At 56.3% G+C, this 18,825-nt stretch overlaps 5 protein-coding genes across 5 annotated transcripts; 4 read left to right on the forward strand and 1 right to left on the reverse strand.

The window, feature by feature from the left end:
* Positions 1-898: 898 nt before the first annotated feature.
* Positions 899-2,475, forward strand: B0I36DRAFT_129455 (uncharacterized protein). Its single transcript, XM_046148181.1, has 3 exons — positions 899-1,235; positions 1,305-1,432; positions 1,553-2,475. The coding sequence occupies exons 1-3, from the start codon at positions 1,055-1,057 to the stop codon at positions 2,264-2,266; spliced, it is 1,023 nt and encodes a 340-aa protein (XP_046011498.1). The 5' UTR covers positions 899-1,054; the 3' UTR covers positions 2,267-2,475.
* A 3,702-nt stretch (positions 2,476-6,177) lies between these two features.
* On the reverse strand, positions 6,178-9,694 carry B0I36DRAFT_325273 (uncharacterized protein). The gene is made up of 3 exons (XM_046154216.1): positions 8,055-9,694; positions 7,560-7,998; positions 6,178-7,509 (listed from the first exon to the last, which is right to left on the reverse strand). The coding sequence occupies exons 1-3, from the start codon at positions 9,384-9,386 to the stop codon at positions 6,290-6,292; spliced, it is 2,991 nt and encodes a 996-aa protein (XP_046011499.1). The 5' UTR covers positions 9,387-9,694; the 3' UTR covers positions 6,178-6,289.
* Positions 9,695-10,412: 718 nt separating this feature from the next.
* Positions 10,413-13,423, forward strand: B0I36DRAFT_374796 (RNA-metabolising metallo-beta-lactamase; the record flags this gene model as incomplete). Its single annotated transcript, XM_046160308.1, has 2 exons — positions 10,413-10,558; positions 10,717-13,423. 2 exons carry the CDS (start codon positions 10,413-10,415, stop codon positions 13,421-13,423), a joined length of 2,853 nt encoding a protein of 950 aa, XP_046011500.1.
* Positions 13,424-14,395: 972 nt separating this feature from the next.
* On the forward strand, positions 14,396-15,759 carry B0I36DRAFT_384763 (uncharacterized protein; the record flags this gene model as incomplete). The annotated part of the gene is made up of 2 exons (XM_046161023.1): positions 14,396-15,293; positions 15,365-15,759. 2 exons carry the CDS (start codon positions 14,396-14,398, stop codon positions 15,577-15,579), a joined length of 1,113 nt encoding a protein of 370 aa, XP_046011501.1. The 3' UTR covers positions 15,580-15,759.
* An 850-nt stretch (positions 15,760-16,609) lies between these two features.
* On the forward strand, positions 16,610-18,663 carry B0I36DRAFT_374797 (LrgB-like family-domain-containing protein; the record flags this gene model as incomplete). The annotated part of the gene is made up of 5 exons (XM_046160309.1): positions 16,610-16,684; positions 16,752-16,982; positions 17,096-17,207; positions 17,269-18,339; positions 18,473-18,663. The coding sequence occupies 5 exons, from the start codon at positions 16,610-16,612 to the stop codon at positions 18,661-18,663; spliced, it is 1,680 nt and encodes a 559-aa protein (XP_046011502.1).
* Between the last annotated feature and the right edge of the window lie 162 nt (positions 18,664-18,825).

Raw genomic sequence — 18,825 nt, forward strand, 5'->3', positions numbered from 1 at the left:
CCGGAGGAGACTGCCCGCGCTTCCACGACGCATGCCAGGGCGTTGATGGACATGGTACGTTGTTTCGACCTATCGGCAACTCGCCACGCTTCCCCGCCAATGACTTGCGTCGTCTCTATCTTGGCCATCATGCTATCCATCAGCAGCACCCTTACGCAACCAACCCTAGAGGCCAGCCTCTCAAGTGTCAGTGACTCCGGCGGAGAGGAATGTCACCCCCCCGTTCCACAATACTGCCCTGTTCCCTGAGCTCACATACAGAGAGGCCTGGCTTCCCAGGAGGCTCTCCTCTGGCTATCGGCATCTGCATAAGCGGCTCGGCTGGGTCTGTCTTTGTGGCTTGCATCGCTCGCCCCGGCCAAGTCGCCCCTGCCTTTGTTCCTTGGGCCTGCCCTCGGTCGTGACTAGGTAATCCATGGAGGGACGTCCTTCCCTCCCCGTGCATGGATACTCTCTGTTCCTCGATTCTGCAGGCAGTGGGCACACATGTGAGATCTGCCAGACGCCGGTTATCTGCATGCCTTCCATGGAAACCCACCCGCCTGGATCTTGTACCACGGAGGCGGACAGATATGTCTGATGGCACTTTTGCCTCTGTGAGGTTGTCCCGGCTGTCTCTGGGTTCCTGGCGGCCAAGCCGAGTCTTCTTACCAGGAGGTGTTTGTGAGGTACAGACTCAGGGAGCCACTCTCCAAGACATGCTAGGTCTGAGAGGAATAAAACGACTGGGTCTTTCTCCATATAAACCGGTGTGACAGGCGAGGCGCATCCTACCCTCGGCCGAAAACTCTGGCTTTCTTGTCCTGGCGGGGTTGCATTTCTCTCTGTAAGTGCATGCAAGTGCACGTCTGCTGTCTGCCTCTAGAACTTGCTATAAGTTCTTGGCTTGCACCTTGGATGGCTGCGAATGACGGGGCCGTCCGGACTCAACTAGAACCCCCCTTCGACTGTCCCCAGCCTTCCGCCCGACCAAGCTTGCTTGTGCCGCCAAAGTGGTGCACTCTGTCAGCCTGTGCCGCCTCGCCAAGAGCTTACACAGGAAGCCCGTCTGGAGATGCCACCGTCGAAACCAAAACCGTCAGAGGTTGCAGCCGAAACGAAAAGGCGATACATACCATACCTCCGAGAGTATTACACCCACTGGCCAACGCATTCTTACTTGGTCTCGCAGCCGCTGGCAGATCTCCCTTGGACGACCAGCCCCGGCCAGATTGAATTGACCCCTCCCGAATTCCGTAAGTAGAGAATCGCTGTAATGCTTGCAGCAAGTTGGGGCCAACCTCCATAACGCTGACGCACGATAGACATATGCCAAGGTGACCCAGTGGACTTCATCTTCAATTGGCTGGACCATGTCCATGTTCCTCTGGGAATCCCCTTCATCTGCACCGCCAACGACAAGAGACCTGGAGGTGACTGGGAGACGGGTGTGGTACGTGTCACCTTGAACACGCCTCCCGAGATTCGAGCCGATGCAAGCCTCAGTATTGTCTGAGCTCCATCATCATGACAGCCTTGAAGGAAAGCAAGCTGATCAACCTGGATTGCTTAGGTTGGCTATGAAGAACGGCTATGCCGGCGAAGTAACTTGTCGGCGACACTAGCAACCCCAGTCGCTGGCACACGGCCGTCCAACTACCCGATACCTTCGTGTGGTGCAATATATTCCAAAAATGTGATCGTCTTCCGCGGCCCACACGAAAACTACAAGGAGAAGGACGAGGCGGAGTGGCGCGCGCTTCCCGTCATCTCTGTCCCTGCTGTGCGCTGGCCAAAGCTCAGCCACATGGGCACCACGTATGCGTTCGAGGTTGAAAAGGAATTGATGCGGGACAAGATCCGCGGTGCGTTGCGACTGTGCAACTGGGAAAACCACGACTACGCCGTAATTGCGGACTTTGGGCTGGGCAACAGCCACCGCAACCCGCCGTTGGAGCTTGCCGAGTTGTGGCGAGACATTTTCCTGTACGACCCAGACATCAGAGGCCACTTCAAGCACGTGGCCTTTGTGTTTGAAGACGTGTCCCAGAGCACTTCCCAGCTCATCATTGACGACTTGTCGAAGAAAAGCAAGACGGGCGGGTCAAGTTCGAGGAGCAAGTCCAAGGCGACTCATGAAAGCACCAGCACTGGTGGAGCTTCGAACAGTGGCACCGTATGTCCAACGGACTTTGAGATCTTCCAACAAGTTTTCGACCCGGGGCAGGTTAGGGCTGTACTGACTCGCCCAGACCCCCGGTACGGCATCTCGATGCTTACTTCATGACTGGCACTTAATCCCAGCACGCCTGCACATCGGCGAGGCCTGTCGGCAAGGAGCTCCGAAGCTGTGGCTCCGCCTGCGCCAGGCTGCGCATAATACCTTTGTTGAAACCGATCTGCCCAGAACAGCTTAGTCGAGGGCATGGGACAGCTACTGTCGAGCCATGGGGCCGATACGCTGAGGTTGGGAAACGGCCTGAACTTGATTCACTTGGAAGGTGTCCTGCCTCGTTTGGGAATTGCCAGATGGTCCCAGAAGACATTTTCGGCGAGTTGGACCGAAATCGGAGCAGGAAATGGGCAACTACACGACGTGTTTCGTGAAGGAGTGGCGTCGTCTTTAGTGTGCCCGTGGTTGAGTCTTGAAACCGTCACAGCTCTTCCATTTCGCGATCAAGACTGTGAGGGGGAGACTTGTGGTGTCATTGGTCATGATGCGAGGCCGGGAGGTCTTGGTTGACAATGCCAGCCAGAACTTTTGTATGGCAAGTAGCTGCTGTAATGCCGAGATCCCAAGATGGTGCGACGAGGCCGACCGGGGAGGTCTCAGGCGTACATGATAAACCCAAATAGCGGGCACGAGCTGCGAGGCTTGTATACACGTAGACTAGTGCTTGAACTGCCTGAACCCCTGAAGACCCTGGCGGTTCATGATGTGACGGGAATCGAGATTGTGATGGATGCAGGGTCAGTGCCTGCAGCAGCAGGTCAGCCCACCCCGGGCGAAGAAAGGTCATGCGTGGTGTAGCATGCAGAAAGCTGGACAGTGGGGTGCAGCACGACCGCCTGGGCCATAGGCACTCGAGACGCATGCTCTCTGCGTGGCCAAGAGGAGCAGGCAGGGCTGCCGAGGGCGTCGTGTTCGGATAATCGAAGCATGACCTCTCAAGAGGGAGGGAGGGAGGGAAGCAGAGCCAGCGAGCGCCTGAGGCACGCGTGCCGTGCCACGTCTGCCGCGTCCACTCGGAAGGCGCGATCCGCCCAGGGCAAGCCCCGTAATGGTCCCCGAACCGGATTGACTGATTGCACTAATTAAGGTAGGTGAGGCGATCTCGAGCCGGCCAGCTTCAGTCCTCGCCGTTCTCACCATCCACAATAATTACCAAACAACGTCATGCGGCCCGCCTCGGCCCCTCCACGTCACATTGATCTGCACGGCGCGTGGCTGAACTGTCCAAACCCAGTCAACTGGCACCGCCCTGCGAACCGGGCCCCAGCCCCAGCCTCCTCGTCTCCCGACTGGACACGACGCCGCAACTGCCCAGCTTGGGCATCTGTCACCATCTTGAACCGGAGGCCGCTCCTGGACCACGCTGACGTTGCATCGAGGTGGATACAACAGACTAGGCATGATTTGTGGAGGCGCGAGACTAGTCGAGCCATCCATCCGCCGCCCCACACTATCACAAATCGCTTCATGTACATCCAGCTCCTGTCTCGCAAGCGCATCGGTCCGAGATGTCGGCCCCATACCGGCTCGATGGGCACGCCAGCCACAGCATACACCAACTAAACCACTCTCAACCTGTGCATGACTCGACATCCTAATTATGCTGTTGACTATTTACAGCAGTCCACGGCCAGCTGGGCTGGCTGGCCATCGCCTAGCCGAGCGAATGCTTCGATCGGCTTCGGCACGGCTCTGATCGCACCCCATGAGAAGCACATAGTGTACCTCAGAAGTCTCCAGCTTGGCCCAGTGCATAGTGCTGTTGGCAATGCAATGCCTGCTGCCGATGTCGATGCCTAGTGCTGCCGGCCCGTGTGCACGACAATACGTAGCAAGGCTCCGCCGGCTTTGCTCGCTGCCCAGTCCAGACACCTACCTGATGAGACAGGCATGCACGTCCCAGGCGCTACTCTGCCATGATCAGACGTGGTTTGCGGCAGAGCTCGTCACAACATTGGTCCATGAGTCGATCAGCCCAATGCCACCTCCACTAATTTCGGGTGCGACTCTTCAACCATTCGAAGGCATGGGCTGCGCCCCCGTTTCACCCACACTCCCTTCAGCGGGAAAGTGTTCACAACACAAGTGGTCAAATCTCCCCCAAGACGTTGCCGATGGCGCACAAGTTAGCGGATCGTTCGCTGCACAGATTCGCGCTTTTGTCAACCCGCTGCTATGGTTGGTTGCGTAGCGCCATTGGAGGAGATTCCGCCTTCCGACTATAATCGCCCGAGCCTTCCTCACTGTGCTTTCCACCATCACCACGACGATCATGACGCAACACAGCGGACTTCGGCTGGCGTGCTGATGTTGAAGTTATGCTTCTGTAATGATCTCGAGTCCGTGGTCCTGAGGCGCTTCAAAAACGCAACAGCTTTATCACATCACCCGAAAGCTGGCGACCGTGCTTTAGAAGACAAGGCGACCCTACTACCTCGGTAGCCTTGCGGCGATGAACAGGGACTACAGGCTAAAGCGAGCTGGTGATCCTGGCCCTAGCCTGATAATCATGGGTTTGTCGCGTGCTGCTTAGTACCCTACGTACAAGTGAGTCCCTATTCGTGAGCATACCGACCGATTTTTCCTTTCAGAGCAGTAATGTTATCGAATGAGGTGCTAGCCGATGGCATCATACATCGAGATGGCAATGCTCTGTTCAGTGTCTTTGATGAGAGACTAATGCATTGCGCGGATATGATGCCTGCGCTCCAGCATATCTCGGGTCGTCACCATCTCAGTCATCCCCTATTTCTTGCATGACCTCCGAGCGTCCGTGCACACTTACAACTACTGCGAGCTGTCAAGCTAGACTTTCGATCACTTGCATTGTGTCCCGGACTTGGCACCTCGGCTGGGCTGCGCTCATTGTCAGCTGTGTTGAGAACGTACTCACCAGCTACCATCTCTTATTCACAATACCCGCTGTATTCGCACCCGCAACGGAACCTCACCACCTCTGCCGATCTGCTTGCACCAGTTTGGTGCGACGACCTCTAGGTAATTCATTTCTCAGGTTGGTCCCTTATGTACTGACTATACAAGCCGCCACGCACGTGCTACTTAAATTTCGCGGACGATGAATCCTGGCCGTGTCTCAGAGCACGGGCGAATTCTCGTGATTTAACCTTCGGGAAAGGTTTAGCGGGGGGCGGCACACCCACCACAATGGCAAGCTCCCGACCACTACTGTGCTCACTCCATTTGACTCCCGCGCCTGTTGAGAAATTCTCCGAAGCCCCCAATAGTCCTAGCTTAAGTGGGGAGAGAGACTAAGGATATTGGGGGGGGGGGGGTTTAACACCAAGGCCAGCGTAGCCCCAATCAAACAACGCCCAAAGTGATCACGCTGGCTCCTGTGAACGGCATAGCTTGGAGTAGTGGTGCGCCGCGCGTGTGTGCCTTTCTTCCTCTGCAATCCGCGCGCCCGAACCAGCGTTTTCTGTGCTCGAGTCAGTTCGGGTCTTGGCCGGCAAACCGAAACACCTTGGCTCGCTTTGATTGTTCTGAGCAGCGTAGCTTCGCACAACGACCATCGGATTGAGCACGGGGGGCACTTTTGTGACTGTGGCTCTGTGCATATACTTCTCTTGACACATTGCGAAGTCACGCAGCGTGTGTGGTCTGGGCTCTAGGTGTTGAGCGCCACCTGTCGGGGGGAACATGGACGTGGCACTACATACTTGGTACGGACTGTGTGTGACATTACAGCATAGCCTGCTCATTTTGGGGTGGGGGTATTCTCTCTTTTTGCTCCTCTTCTACTGTTGTTACTCCTGCTATGCACATGAATATCGCTTATACCGTCAAGTTCGCATCGTTTTCTGTTTTCCTCAAGCTGGATGTCTGCCACCACCTAAATCTGACGACTGAGTGTTTCGCCGAGCGAAGAAATGAACAACTCGGTTCTAGTAGAACTGAGGACGGAAGCCAGAGAAGCCTGGTATTGAGCTGCTGTCGCTTTCCGACTTGCCCCGGGATCCAGCAAGCTGCAAGAAATTGGTTGATTTGTTAGCAAAGTGCCACAAAATGGCGGTGAAAATGTCAACAGCACAGAACACTGAGGGATGGGCCCCGGCTTCAGAAGGAACTAGAGTCATGACTTACCTCGAGTTGCACGCCCTTGTGGATGTGCACGAGCCAGTCGACGTAGCTCTGCGCCTCGTTGTTGCGATCCTCGTACAGCATGCGTGCAAACTCGTACTCGGCGCCGTCCATACCCTGTCGCGCAAGCTGCAGCGACAGCGCCTTGGATCCGCGCAGCGTCTTGAGGAACTCGACAATGTTGCGCACCTGGGCGTTTAGGTGGGTCTCGAGCACTGGCAGCGTCGAACTGTATGGATCGAGCTTGCCCAGGCTATCCTTGTCGTCGCCAAAGAGGTCAATAAGCAGATTTGGCGAGGTTTGCGCGTGCAGCCACAGGAGGCACTGTTGGCCATTGTCGATGAGATACACGCCGCCAGGCTCCACTCTACTGAAGGATGTGCGGATGGCCGGGGGCATCTTGAGATGACCCGTCTCCGCGTCGGCAAAGCCCTCTTCGGGAGCGAGGTTGTGAAGCGAGATCATCCTCGGGTAGGCATAGAGACTGAGCTCCAGAGCGCCCATGGACCGAATCATGCGCATCTCGTGCACGCGGCGGTCTGAAGTCTCGCTACCGCCCTTGAAAGCACGCCCCTTTTGCAGACCGAGCATGTACATTGAGAACTCCTTGAGCTTCTCGGGCATGACGAGTTGTCCCGGCGGGTGGTTCTGTGCAGAGAAGTTCTTGCGATAAGCGGCCAGGATGTCGATCGTCCTTTCTGTCAGGCCAAGACGAATATCCCTGAGAGACGAGCTCGATGAAGCCAGCTTGGTGGCGGCTTCCTTAGCAAGGATTGTGTAAACTGCATCCTGGTCGATGAACTTCATGCAGTCCCTCGCGTTGTCGCTGACGCTAGCTATCACGTTGCAGCATCGCACTCTTCGCTGTCCAGAGGCTGTAGTGTAGAGGAGCGCAGCCTGGAAGTGGGCGTCGAGCTTGGAGTCAAGCTTGCCATCATGGCTGAATGTCACGCCGACAGCCTTATCCGCGTCAATCACGCCAATCTCTAAATCGGCACCGAACGTGTGTTGTATGAAGTTTCCGTGGTATCCCGAAATCTGCAGACCATTCGAACACCGGACCTTCATTAGTGCTTGGTAGCCTGTCTCCCTCGTTACCGTGTGCTTGATCTCGAGAGACAGCTTTGTGTTGTCTCTGCCAGCTACAAAATTTGGGTAGTAGAATGTCTCTCCACCAGTCTGGGCAGAAACATGACCTGAAGAAGGTTAGCCGATAGTAGGCTGCACATGAGGAAGCTCAGCTTACCGATAGTCGCAATGTCCAAGTAGCCACCCGATGGGGCCGCCATGAAGAAGTCAGCACCGACGCCCGCTGCCACCATCTGCTCAGACAGTTTCTTCCAGGCGGGATGCTCGGTGGTGAACAACTTCTTGTCTGGCTCGCCGCCTTGGTACTTGCCATCATCGCGCAGAAAGAGCCTGCCCGGGCCCCAGGTCGGTAGAGCAGACACGGAGGCAACAATCTTGCCGCCAGTTTTCTCCAATGCAGCCAAACAAGAGCTCAGGGCGGGATAGAGAGCAGGCTCCGGGTTCTTGATGTCGGCAAAGAGCGTAGGAAGACGAGCGAGAAGAGACGTGATGACAGCTCTTGATTCGTATGGATCCACAAACAACCCGTCGCTCAAGGGGACGAATGGATCCTCAATATCAGGCATGATCATCATCTGAGCTTGCTCGAGAGCGGACTGAAGGAGGCGTTAGTAATACTCGGGTGCGATTTTAGTCTCGGAGGAGCACATACGTTGCAGTTGTAGAAGTGAATGTCCTTGTCATATGTGACAAAACCAACTTTAGCCCCTGGTGGGAGGCGGCGTCTCGGCTCTCCATTCTCGTCCTCTTCTTGACCCTCTGGAGCATATAGAGCAGAAAGCACGCCCTCGCAGAAAGCCTCCAAGAAGCCTTTGTTGTAAGACTCCTGGGTCACGTCGATCGCGAATAGCCAGTGCAAACCTGTAGGCTCTTTCGTCCAGTACTCCTTAGGGACGGTGAACTCAACGGTGCCCCGAGACAGCTCTGGTCTTTGGTCTCTGTCGACCCGCACTCCCTGAGGGGTGGTGGCGCAAAAGTATTCAGAAGGTGTGTCGTTCGGATATGTGCAGAGGTTGCAGACGAATTTGCCGCCACCAGAACGGAACATCATGAAAGGGTTGATGTAAGCCCGGCATCTCCGGCAGCGTGGCGGCCCTTGGTCCCCAAAGTCCAGAACCGGAATTTCCGCCTCGCCTGGCTGCAGTGGTGCAAGTGGCTGGAGCAGCAGACCTAGAGGCAGCCCGGTGCTATTCAGCCCTTCCGAGGTGGCAGGAATGTTGTTCATGGTCAGGCGAGTGTATTTTGGCGACGAATTGCCCTGGTCGTATGCGACGAACGACACAGTGGCTGGGGGAGGTACATGGCGCTCAAAGGTGGGATAGACATTGCTGAGGTAGTACTGCTGAGGTGCGTCTCGAGAAATGGGAACACTGGGGATGTCGTCGGCCGACACTTGACCTCCAGGACCACCAGCAGCGGGCACAAAAGCTGGCGATTGTGCTTGTTCGGGCTGGCCGCTCCTCGCGGCGAACTCAGCCGCGGTCGCAGGGACGGCAGGGTTGAACGGCGCATTCACCGCTGCTGGGAACTGGCTGTGCATGCCTGGCTGAGGAGACCCGACCTCGGCATTCAGGTAGGGAGTCGCAGGTATGCCCGCGGGCGGCATGCCATTGAAGGCTTGTGAGCTCCCAGCAGGTGCCTCGACTGTGTGGTATGCGTGCCTGTCCTTCTTCTTCTTGCGCAGTGTGGAGTGGCCATCGCCCAAGCTCATGCCAGCCATCTGGCCAGCCAGCCCGTTGTCTCCCATCTGCGGTGGCGCCTGGGCCTGTGGAGGCAGAAACCCCGGGGCTCCTGCAGGTGAAGGGCTACCATAGTATTGCTGGCCTGCCTGCGGAGGAGCTGGCACACCGTAGCCGGGCTGGTAGGGGTTTTGAGCGACTGGCGGCTGGAACTGCTGAGGTGCTGGCTGGGTGTTGCGATTGGGGTCGTTGGGATCGTATTGCTCGCCTTGCCCGAGGGCATGGTACATGGAGTAGTCGGCCATGTCGGATAGGCAAACTGGCGCGAAGGTTCAGTGCCTGATAGTATGGTTGGATGGAGACTCGTGATATTCGTGACAGCGACCTGGAGGGCGCCAGATCAGGGTGCGGGGAGGGGAAGGTCCGAAAGGGCGAGCTGGACGACAGTGAGAGAGAAAGACAGCAGAGGATTTCAGGGGTTCAGCCAAGTGGCCATCACGATATTGTCGCAAGTGCAGCCGGCCGGCAGCTTGGTGTTGATGTCTGGCGGACAATGTTCAGCCTGGAGAGGGGCCTTTGGGGAGCTAGAGCTTCCCATACCTGTGGTGCGTGGGCCCAAACTGGCCACGGTTTTGACAACTTTGGGACGATCAACTGTCGCGTCAAAGCTGGTGGAGTCCACCCCACTACTACAATGTATCTGCAGTTCCTTAGCACATGCAAATGCCACGACTTACTCGTCAAGAGAGCTGTTCTGGAGCTACTGCTCGATTCTTTCAGAATTGGACCATTATGATGTCCATGTCAATATCGAATCAGCAGCAAGTGGGCTCTGGAATTCTGGCTCACAAGGCAATAAATGGAGAGAATCTACAGCGATCTGGTTCACACTACACACATGGTAGAAACCCATGCTGGCTATTGCTGCCAAGATTTAACGTGATACACTTCATAATGGACCTGCATGTTGTAATGCATTGGATAATTGCCCTTGGGCCGGTCAATCTGGAGAGATCAATGTTTATATCACACATCAAAGTCTCCAGAAATCTCGTTGCTGGCCTGGTGCGGAGGTGAACGATTCGAGTGCCGCGCGCTAGGCCAATCAAATCGACAGGGGAGGGTCCAGCCAAACCGCCAACGCTGGGGGACGCGCTAGGTTCCAGCGTCACTGTCTTCACACAACCTCAATTCGCAGCGGCGACGACGACGACAACGGTTGGCCCAAACCACTGACATACAGGCGCCCTCACCGACCAGCCCAGCTCCTGACGAACTTCCCTGCGAGTAACCGGATCTCGCCATGAGCATGGCGCTCTCATGACGCAGCAATGTTCACCTACACGCCTTTGCAAGGCGCGCTGTCCGACTCGACTGCGTCGCAATCTATCCTGGAGCTTGATGGAGGCATAAAAGTCCTCGTCGATGTCGGCTGGGACGATTCATTTGATGTCGAAAAGCTCAAGGAACTCGAAAAGTGCGTCATTCCGGCTCGGGCAGTTTTGATTGCCGTGTCGGGGTTTTAAGGGACCTCGGCGGCGATTCTATTCCAAGAGACAAGATGATGTAGAGCAACGGCTCGTTGCTGAGCCAGTCATGAAGACTAGACATGCTGACATCAAGGGCGCTTGATAGACAGGTCTCGACATTATCACTCATCCTGTTGACGCATGCCACGACCGAGCACCTGGCCGCCTACGCCCATTGCTGCAAACACTTCCCGCTGTTTACGCGCATTCCCGTCTACGCGACAACACCAGTAATTGCGCTGGGCCGGACGCTCCTTCAGGACCTCTATTCGTCGAGCCCAGCGGCTGCAACTACAATCCCCAAGAACACCCTAGATGGTGCGTCAGATTACGAGTCGCAACAAATCACAACATCGGCAAACATACTACGACAGCCGCCAACCTACGACGAAATCTCGACATACTTCTCCCTCATCCACCCGCTGAAATATTCGCAGCCGCATCAGCCTCTGGGATCTCCATTCTCACCACCACTCAATGGGTTGACCATCACAGCGTACAACTCTGGCCACACCCTCGGAGGAACCATTTGGCACATTCAACATGGATTGGAGTCGATAGTCCATGCCGTGGACTGGCATCAGGGACGTGAGAATGTTTATGCTGGAGCTGCCTGGCTCGGTGGAGCTGGAGGAGGAGGCGCACAAGTCATCGAGCAGCTACGAAAGCCGACCGCGCTTGTTTGTAGTAGCCGAGGTGGAGAGAAACCTTCTGTTGCTGGCGGCCGTGTTAAGAGAGACGAGCTGCTGCTAGAGAAGATCAAGGACTGTGTCGCCCACGGCGGCACGGTGCTCATCCCCACTGATTCCAGCGCCAGAATGCTGGAGCTGGCATATCTTCTAGAGCATGCTTGGCGAGCCGATTCGCAGAGCCAGGACGGCAACCTGAGATCTGCGAAATTGTATCTGGCAAGCCGCAGCGTGCACAGCACAATGAGATATGTGCGCAGCATGCTTGAGTGGATGGACGACAGTATCGTTCGCGAATTTGAGGCAGTAGCGGACACCATCAAGAAACCCGGAGGATCAGGCCAGACGAAGGGGGCAGGTCCGTTTGACTTCAAGTTTATGAGGCTGTTGGACCGCAAAGGCCAAATCGACAAGATTCTGCAACCTCCATCTGACGACCAGATGAGCGTCGGGCGTGTCATTCTGGCAAGCGATTCGAGCCTGGAATGGGGTTTTTCGAACCAAGTCCTCAGACAGATTGCGTCGAACCCACTCAATCTTGTCATTTTGACGGAAGAGCCGCCATTGGCATCCAAGAGTCGACCGTCCACTGCCAGAATGCTGTGGTCTTGGCTGAGCGAAAAGCGCCAAGCGGGCTCAGAAGAGAAGCTTGACCCAGCAGGGCGTGAGCTTGAAATACGCCTGGCGCAGAAAGAACCTCTCGAGGGCCCCGACCTTGCGAATTACCAACAGTGGCTCGCGCAACAGCGTCAGCTGCAAACAACCCTGCAAGTTGGCGGCACTGCCGCACTAGAGGCTGCGGGCGACGTTGCCGATGATGTTTCCGATTCCTCGTCTGACTCCGAGGATGACGACGACGAACAGCAAGGCAAGGCGCTCAACGCGGCGACGACACTGGCGCAGGCCAGTCGCAAGAAAGCGGCGCTCACGGACGAGGATCTGGGCATCAATATCCTGCTCAAGAAGAAAGGTGTCTACGACTTTGACGTGCGGAATAAGAAGGGCAGAGACCGCATGTTCCCGCACGCCATCCGCAAGAAACGAGCGGACGACTATGGAGAATTGATCCGCCCCGAAGATTTTCTGAGAGCTGAGGAGCGAGCTGAAGCGGATGCAGCAGAGGCGGAAATGATCAGCAAGAGCGCCGAGCAAGACGGCTTTGGGAAGAAACGCAAATGGGACGACAGTACCGCGAAGGGCAAGAATAACGGCCAGACTGGCCAGAAGAGGCCACAACTAAAGCGTAGGGGCTCTGACGATGCAGATGGTGGCCAGGCAGAGGAGGCAGTCCAAGATGAGCTCGATGAGGTGCCCGAGGATGAGGACGAATCCGCCAACAGTCCGTCCAAGCTCGTCGTAACCATCGACAAAATGCAGATCCACATGCAGATCGACTTTGTCGATTTCAGTGGCATACATGACAAGCGCAGCTTGCACATGCTTTTGCCTCTAATCCAGCCCCGGAAGTTGATTCTAACCAGCGGCGGTGAAGACGAAACCCTGAAACTCGCATCCGCCGTCAAGCAGCTGTTTGCTGAGGACTCGATCGACATCTATACACCGACAATGGGCACGTCGATCGATGCCAGTGTCGACACCCACGCATGGGTTGTCAAGCTTGCACCAGCACTGGTCAAGCAATTGAGGTGGCAGAATGTCCGCGGCTTGAGCATTGCTACAGTGACTGGCCGACTGCTGTCACTCGCAAAGGCTGACCAGAAGGAGGAGGATGAGGCAGCCAAAAAGCGCCTGAAGACCGAAGATGCCATGGACGAGAGCGCTGATCAACCTGAAAGCGTCGCGGTGGAGCCAACTCTTGACGTCGTGCCCAGCAACATGGCATCTGCGGCACGTTCGCATGCGCAACCCTTGCACGTTGGCGACCTCCGTCTTGCCGATCTCCGGAAGGCAATGCAGCAAGCTGGACACACGGCAGAGTTCAGGGGTGAAGGCACACTGCTTGTAGACGGGTCAGTGGTTGTCAGGAAGACCACGACTGGCCGCATCAACGTGGAGAGCATTGGGTTGCCGACCGACGGTGGTCCCGCGACACAGTTTGGCGGCACATTCTACGCAGTCAAGAAATCCATCTACGAGAGTCTGGCTGTCGTCGCCGGCGCCTAAGACGAGGTGGCAAGGCACCGCCGGGTATGCACTAGGATAATGAAGCCGTTGTTGCAAGCATTATGTGTCTTGACTCGATTTCGCCAAGCCTCCTCTTGAGCGTCAACTTCTTCAGTCGTTTCAATCTATTCTTGTGTGTCCAAACGCTACGAGTCGTAGAAGTGAATGTGCATCGAGTGTCTGTCTCCACGGTCGTACTTGGGAATCTTTCACTGACTAGCAATGGCTCTGATCATGGGCTTCTTGAGTTAGCACATGCACGTGACAAGTGATTCATGGATGTTCAAGCACTGATGTATTTATGCTCATGCAGGGCTACTAGAGTCGAGATTGCCGGCTGGTGAGATGCTCAAGGCTGATTGCGCCAAAGTCCTGTGAGCAGCCTCGCGCCTTCCTCATGAATGCTCTTTCTCTGTGCCGTCTTGCATCGAACGTACCCTGATCAGGATCAACTCACTCTGCGGTCCTCCCATCACTGCCAGCTTCGTCGGAGTCGGCCACCACCAGCAGACACGCACGCACATTTCCCTGCCTCGCTCAGCACTGGACTTCTGCTGAACGACGAGCTCAACCAACCGCTCACTGCAGTTGCACTCGACAGCAGATCGACTTGCAACCGTTCCTGTCGACGGCGAGCTTCGCCATTCAATCATCACATCATCAGGAGTTCCAAGCCCAACCCCGAAAAGAACTTCACACCCGGCTCACACTCGCGGCTGGTTCATACACCTTGGCGAGAACAAGGCGACACTGAGCTAGACTGCACAGGACGACCAAGAGCGAGAAGAATCTTGCCACCCGAAGCACTGTGATCGCATAGACCCTGGTACATTGCGCCCTGATACTGCGACCATTGCCGCCGTCAAGAAGTCACAAGGTCACGAAGTCAAAACAAGCAGCGCCAGTGGGTAGATAACAACAACAAATATCCAAAAGCAGTTGCTCCCACCATTTCAGCGTTTACTTGGCGAAATGCCTCAGCGCGGCGACAGAGCCATACAGCAGGGCCCGGTGCAACCCGAAGGCAAAGTGCTCAAGGCTAGCCCGTCTGGCGGGCTCCACCGATTTCAGCAGCTACCAGACGAGCTCAAGGTCATGATCTGGAAGGAGGCACTTCCACGAGACAACATACAGTATATTTCAATCGACCTCGATGAGGAGAAGAACTCCGATCCGCGGCAACAGAGTCAAACCCTGACTACCATGACTGCCACACTCGCGGAGTTGAAGAAGTCGACATGGTGGCACAGACATAATATTAGCCGAGTCAATCGTCTTGCCAACGGAGTTGTGAAATCACTCCCTCGGCGCAGTCTACTCTGCAGGTCGGCGGCTTTCCCCAAGAAGGGGAAGGCTGGTGGCATTATCCAAGCGGTCGACATCGGCCTTGCGAGTGAGGTGGTCTGCATCCACTTTACCGGGCCGAATCCTATGGGCATCTTCGAGGGGCTGTTGGTGCAGCACACCATCATGAGACCTCTGCAGAAGCTGAGAAGGCTCGCCATCGACCTAGACAACCTTTCTGGGCGAGGTCTCAACAAAAAGCAGAGGGACTGGTTTGACAACCCATTGGTGTGCATCTGCAACCAGGGCTGGCAACATACAACCAAGGCTTTCTGCCCTCGAGTGCTCCGCTATTGGCTGCTGGATTTACGCGGTCTCCAGACTTTTTACGTCATGTGCAGACTGGCCCAACTGAAAGATCTGGACAAGGAGTACGTGAAGGTGCTTAAAGAGGCGGGCGGCTCGGAAGTGCCTCTCCCCGCACAGAACAATGCCAGGAGCAAGAGTGGAAACTCTAAACGGGCTCCGATGAGGAGGAAGCCAAATGCTCGAGAGATGCTATTGGGCGTAATGAAACGATTCAAAGGTACGTGTATAGGCCATGGGGTCTCGTATATCAAGTACGACCTGCTAACCGTATTACCGCATTTTCAATAGAGACAGCCAAGAGGGAGCGACTTGAAGTATACGAGGACGCCCAAACTGCTTACTACGAAGTGCGTGAGCAAGACAGCGAACCCCTTGCCATCCATCGAGACATCTGGCCCTTACTGAGAGAAACGTGGATGGAGGGCGAACCGGATGAGGTGAAACATTTCCGCCGTGTGTCGTACAAGCTGCTTGTGGGCTGCGGCCTGAAAACTCGGGCCTGAAAGCAGGGAGGTAAGGTCAACGGAGGTCGGTCATATTTTGGTCACAGGAGCACAAAGCCACTTCCTAGCGTGCCAGCAGGCAAGTTCGTGCTGTTCCAGAGTCTCAGTCAATGGTTTAAAGCGAGATGTGGTTCAGATGGCAGAAGTGCTCGTCGTGCAATGCATAGCAGACAGATGCCCAGAACATGGAAGGCGTGAAGATGAAGGCGTGAAGAAAGAATCCGGGACTAGCGGTCAAGACTAAGCCTTGCTACCGCCCAGCTATCCCGTTTGAGCTCCATATCAATAGGAAGTCTCCAGTCCCTAACCTGTGCCCATTTGACACATCCGCGGACTTTATACGCTTTGGGGACACAGGCGACACACAGCACGACTTTTCAATACGATGCGTCAGAGTCCTTATTCAGAATATTCTACTTTTTATCTTCACGCTCTTTTTTATTTTGCATGAACCAGCCCAGACTGGTGATACTCAGACGGACAAGGTGCAAGCTGACATGCCAATGTACGTTCTTCAGCTACGGTAGAGACCAGGGACACTCAGTGGCTACCTTTATGGTAACTGGCTGGCGCCATCCCGGGCGGCATAGGGGCGAGGACACCCTGCAGATTGAAAGAAACTAGACTGTATCCAAGTGGGCAAGACTGACTTGCTGCTGGCCAGGAACATGATGCTGCGAATTGGGCAATTGTCAATTGGTGTCTTGTCCTGACTGCCTCAGCACTCTTGGGTGGTGGTGGCGCGCCCCCGTTCACTCAGTGCTGGGCTGCTTGCCGAATCAGGACGCGGCCGATACCGGCAGCCAATTGGGCGCCTGAACCCAGCTGAACCCGGCACCCGGAAGGCACCATCGGCTCGTCCCGGACAATTTGCATGGGGGTAAGTACTGTCGCCATAATTCCGCGCGTCTCACCCATCAACGCCCCATTGAGCGTCCCATTGCGTCTGTGTCATATCCAGGGACTGCGGCGCGGGCTGCAGAGGCTCAGCAAGCTTGTCCTCAGAAACATTGCTACAGTGTTGCGCATCATGGCGGCGGCTCCGGGCGGGACCAAGGACAAGGCCGCCATCTTCTGCTCCGATGTAGCAGCTGCCACGCTGCAGGTACGTGCATACCTTCGCCTAGAAATCCCATACCAGGCGCTGATCGCTTACTTCTTTCTCGACTCAGACTGCCCGCGATTCGCGAGAGAGCCTCCTTCAGTCATGGGTGTTTGTGCCCGTCGGTATTTTCGCCGTTCTTGCAGTATGCTTCGCGTTTGACAAGCTGTTCCGCCTCGGCTCGCTGCCGTTCCCAGCATCGGTGGCCGTCCTGATCGTCTTGTTCCTGGGCCTTCTTCTGTCTGAGTGGCTGGTTGGGGAGCACCGGACGCGCAGAGCTGTGGCGCTCATCGAGGTACCTGTATGTGTTCAATCTTTTCAGTATCTATGCTTCTTCCTGAAGGCATTTCCATCCATAGTGATTGGCAGTGGCGGCTGACCTTTTGATGGCGTGTCCGTTGCGCGCTGTAATAGGGTCTCTGGTCCCTGCGATGGATCAATGTCTACTTCACGCCGTCTTTCGTGCTGCTCCCGTTGAGCCCGCCAGTTGGCATTGTCGAGGTGTTCAAAATCATTGCCGTGTTCAGTAAGTGCCTGTGCATTGTCCAGTTCTATTGGCCGGTGTGCTAATCGACCTGGGACAACAGTCCTTGGATTTATTGCAATGATGATAATGACCGCATACATGACGCGCGGCGTGAATCTCATGCTCGGCTCGTCCAAGCGAGCCATGACGGAGCGTGCCGAGGAGCTGGGCAACGAGGCCGACGAGATCCCCATGACGGTGACGCCGCAGACCGACGGGACGCCCACGCCTGCGACGCTTTCAGCAGCGGTCTCGACGGTGGACGTCACGAGCCCTGAGCAGTCGCCGCCACGTGTCGCTCAGCGGGCCGTCGAGCTGCAACTGCAGGATGATCAGCAGGTGCAGAGCAGCCGTGTTCCCTCTGCCGCACCATCACCTCCGCCTTCGCCGCCAGCATCAGCGGCAGCAGCCCCTGAGAAGTTCCCAGCGACGGCTCGGTCGAAGCAGTGGGCTGCCATAGTCACGAGCCGCCTCGATCTCCTCGTCTATGCTTCCCTGTTCCTCTTCGTCGGCCTGCCAGTGTACTACATCGCGGGATACGCCATGCCCGCCCATACGACATTCAGCATCCTCACCTACTTCGCAGCGACATCGCCTCCCCCACGTTGGACACGGTTCCTCCATCCGGTCCTGGTCTCCTCTCTGCTCACTGTTCTTGGGATCTGGGCCCTCGGGGCCATCAAAGGCGACTCTCTGTACGAAGCACTCGGGCAATACCGCACGGGCACCAAGTACCTGCAACTCTGGACTTCCTCCCAGAAGCTCTCCCTTCCTCTACCAGGCGCCGGCGACGTCTTCGGCAGCGTCCTGGACGTGAGCATCGTCGCCCTCGCGCTGCCCATGTACCGCTACCGCCGCGAGCTGCGCCAGCACTTCCCGGCCATCGTGCTCCCAAACGTGGTCCTGTCCGCGGCCTCGCTGTTCGCGTACCCACCCCTGTGCCACGCCGTCGGCATCTCCGCGCCGCGCAGCCTCGCGTTCGCCTCGCGCAGTCTGACCCTCGCGCTGGCGATCCCCGCCACGGCCAACCTCGGGGGCGAGGCGAGCACCGTGGCCGCCGTGGCCATCATGAGCGGCATCTCGGGGGTCTTGTTTGGCCGGCGGATGTTGGCCCTCATGCGGATCCCCGAAGGTGTGTCAAACGCGCCAAGCAAATTCCTTTTTCATCTCATACTTTAATGCCCTTACTTCTCGGGGAGGGAAGATTCAATCCCTCAGAAACTGGAATTCTCTCCACAACGGACTAACCATGGTTTTCTGGACAGATGACTACGTGACCCGCGGCGTAACTCTCGGCGCAAACTCGTCAGCCCTGGCAACCGCCATGCTGCTGCCCCTGGACCCGCGCGCGGCCGCGCTGTCCAGCCTGTCGATGAGCCTGTTCGGCACCGTCACGGTGCTGTTCACCTCGATACCGCCCATCTCCGCGGCCGTTAGGGGTCTAGTTGGGCTGTAGTATAAACGTAGGTATGTGTGTGGATATCTCTTGATTGTTGGCACGGAGTGTGGATGGATGTGCGTGCGGAGAGGTGGGTTTCACTCGTTTCGGCAGCGCATTTGTCGAAATCTCTGGACAGGATGAGCCGTGGTCGGTTTCCCGTATGACGGAGAAGCCGAT

Source organism: Microdochium trichocladiopsis, assembly GCF_020744255.1.
Source record: "Microdochium trichocladiopsis strain MPI-CAGE-CH-0230 chromosome Unknown B0I36scaffold_6, whole genome shotgun sequence".
In the NCBI taxonomy this organism is placed as follows: domain Eukaryota; kingdom Fungi; phylum Ascomycota; class Sordariomycetes; order Xylariales; family Microdochiaceae; genus Microdochium; species Microdochium trichocladiopsis.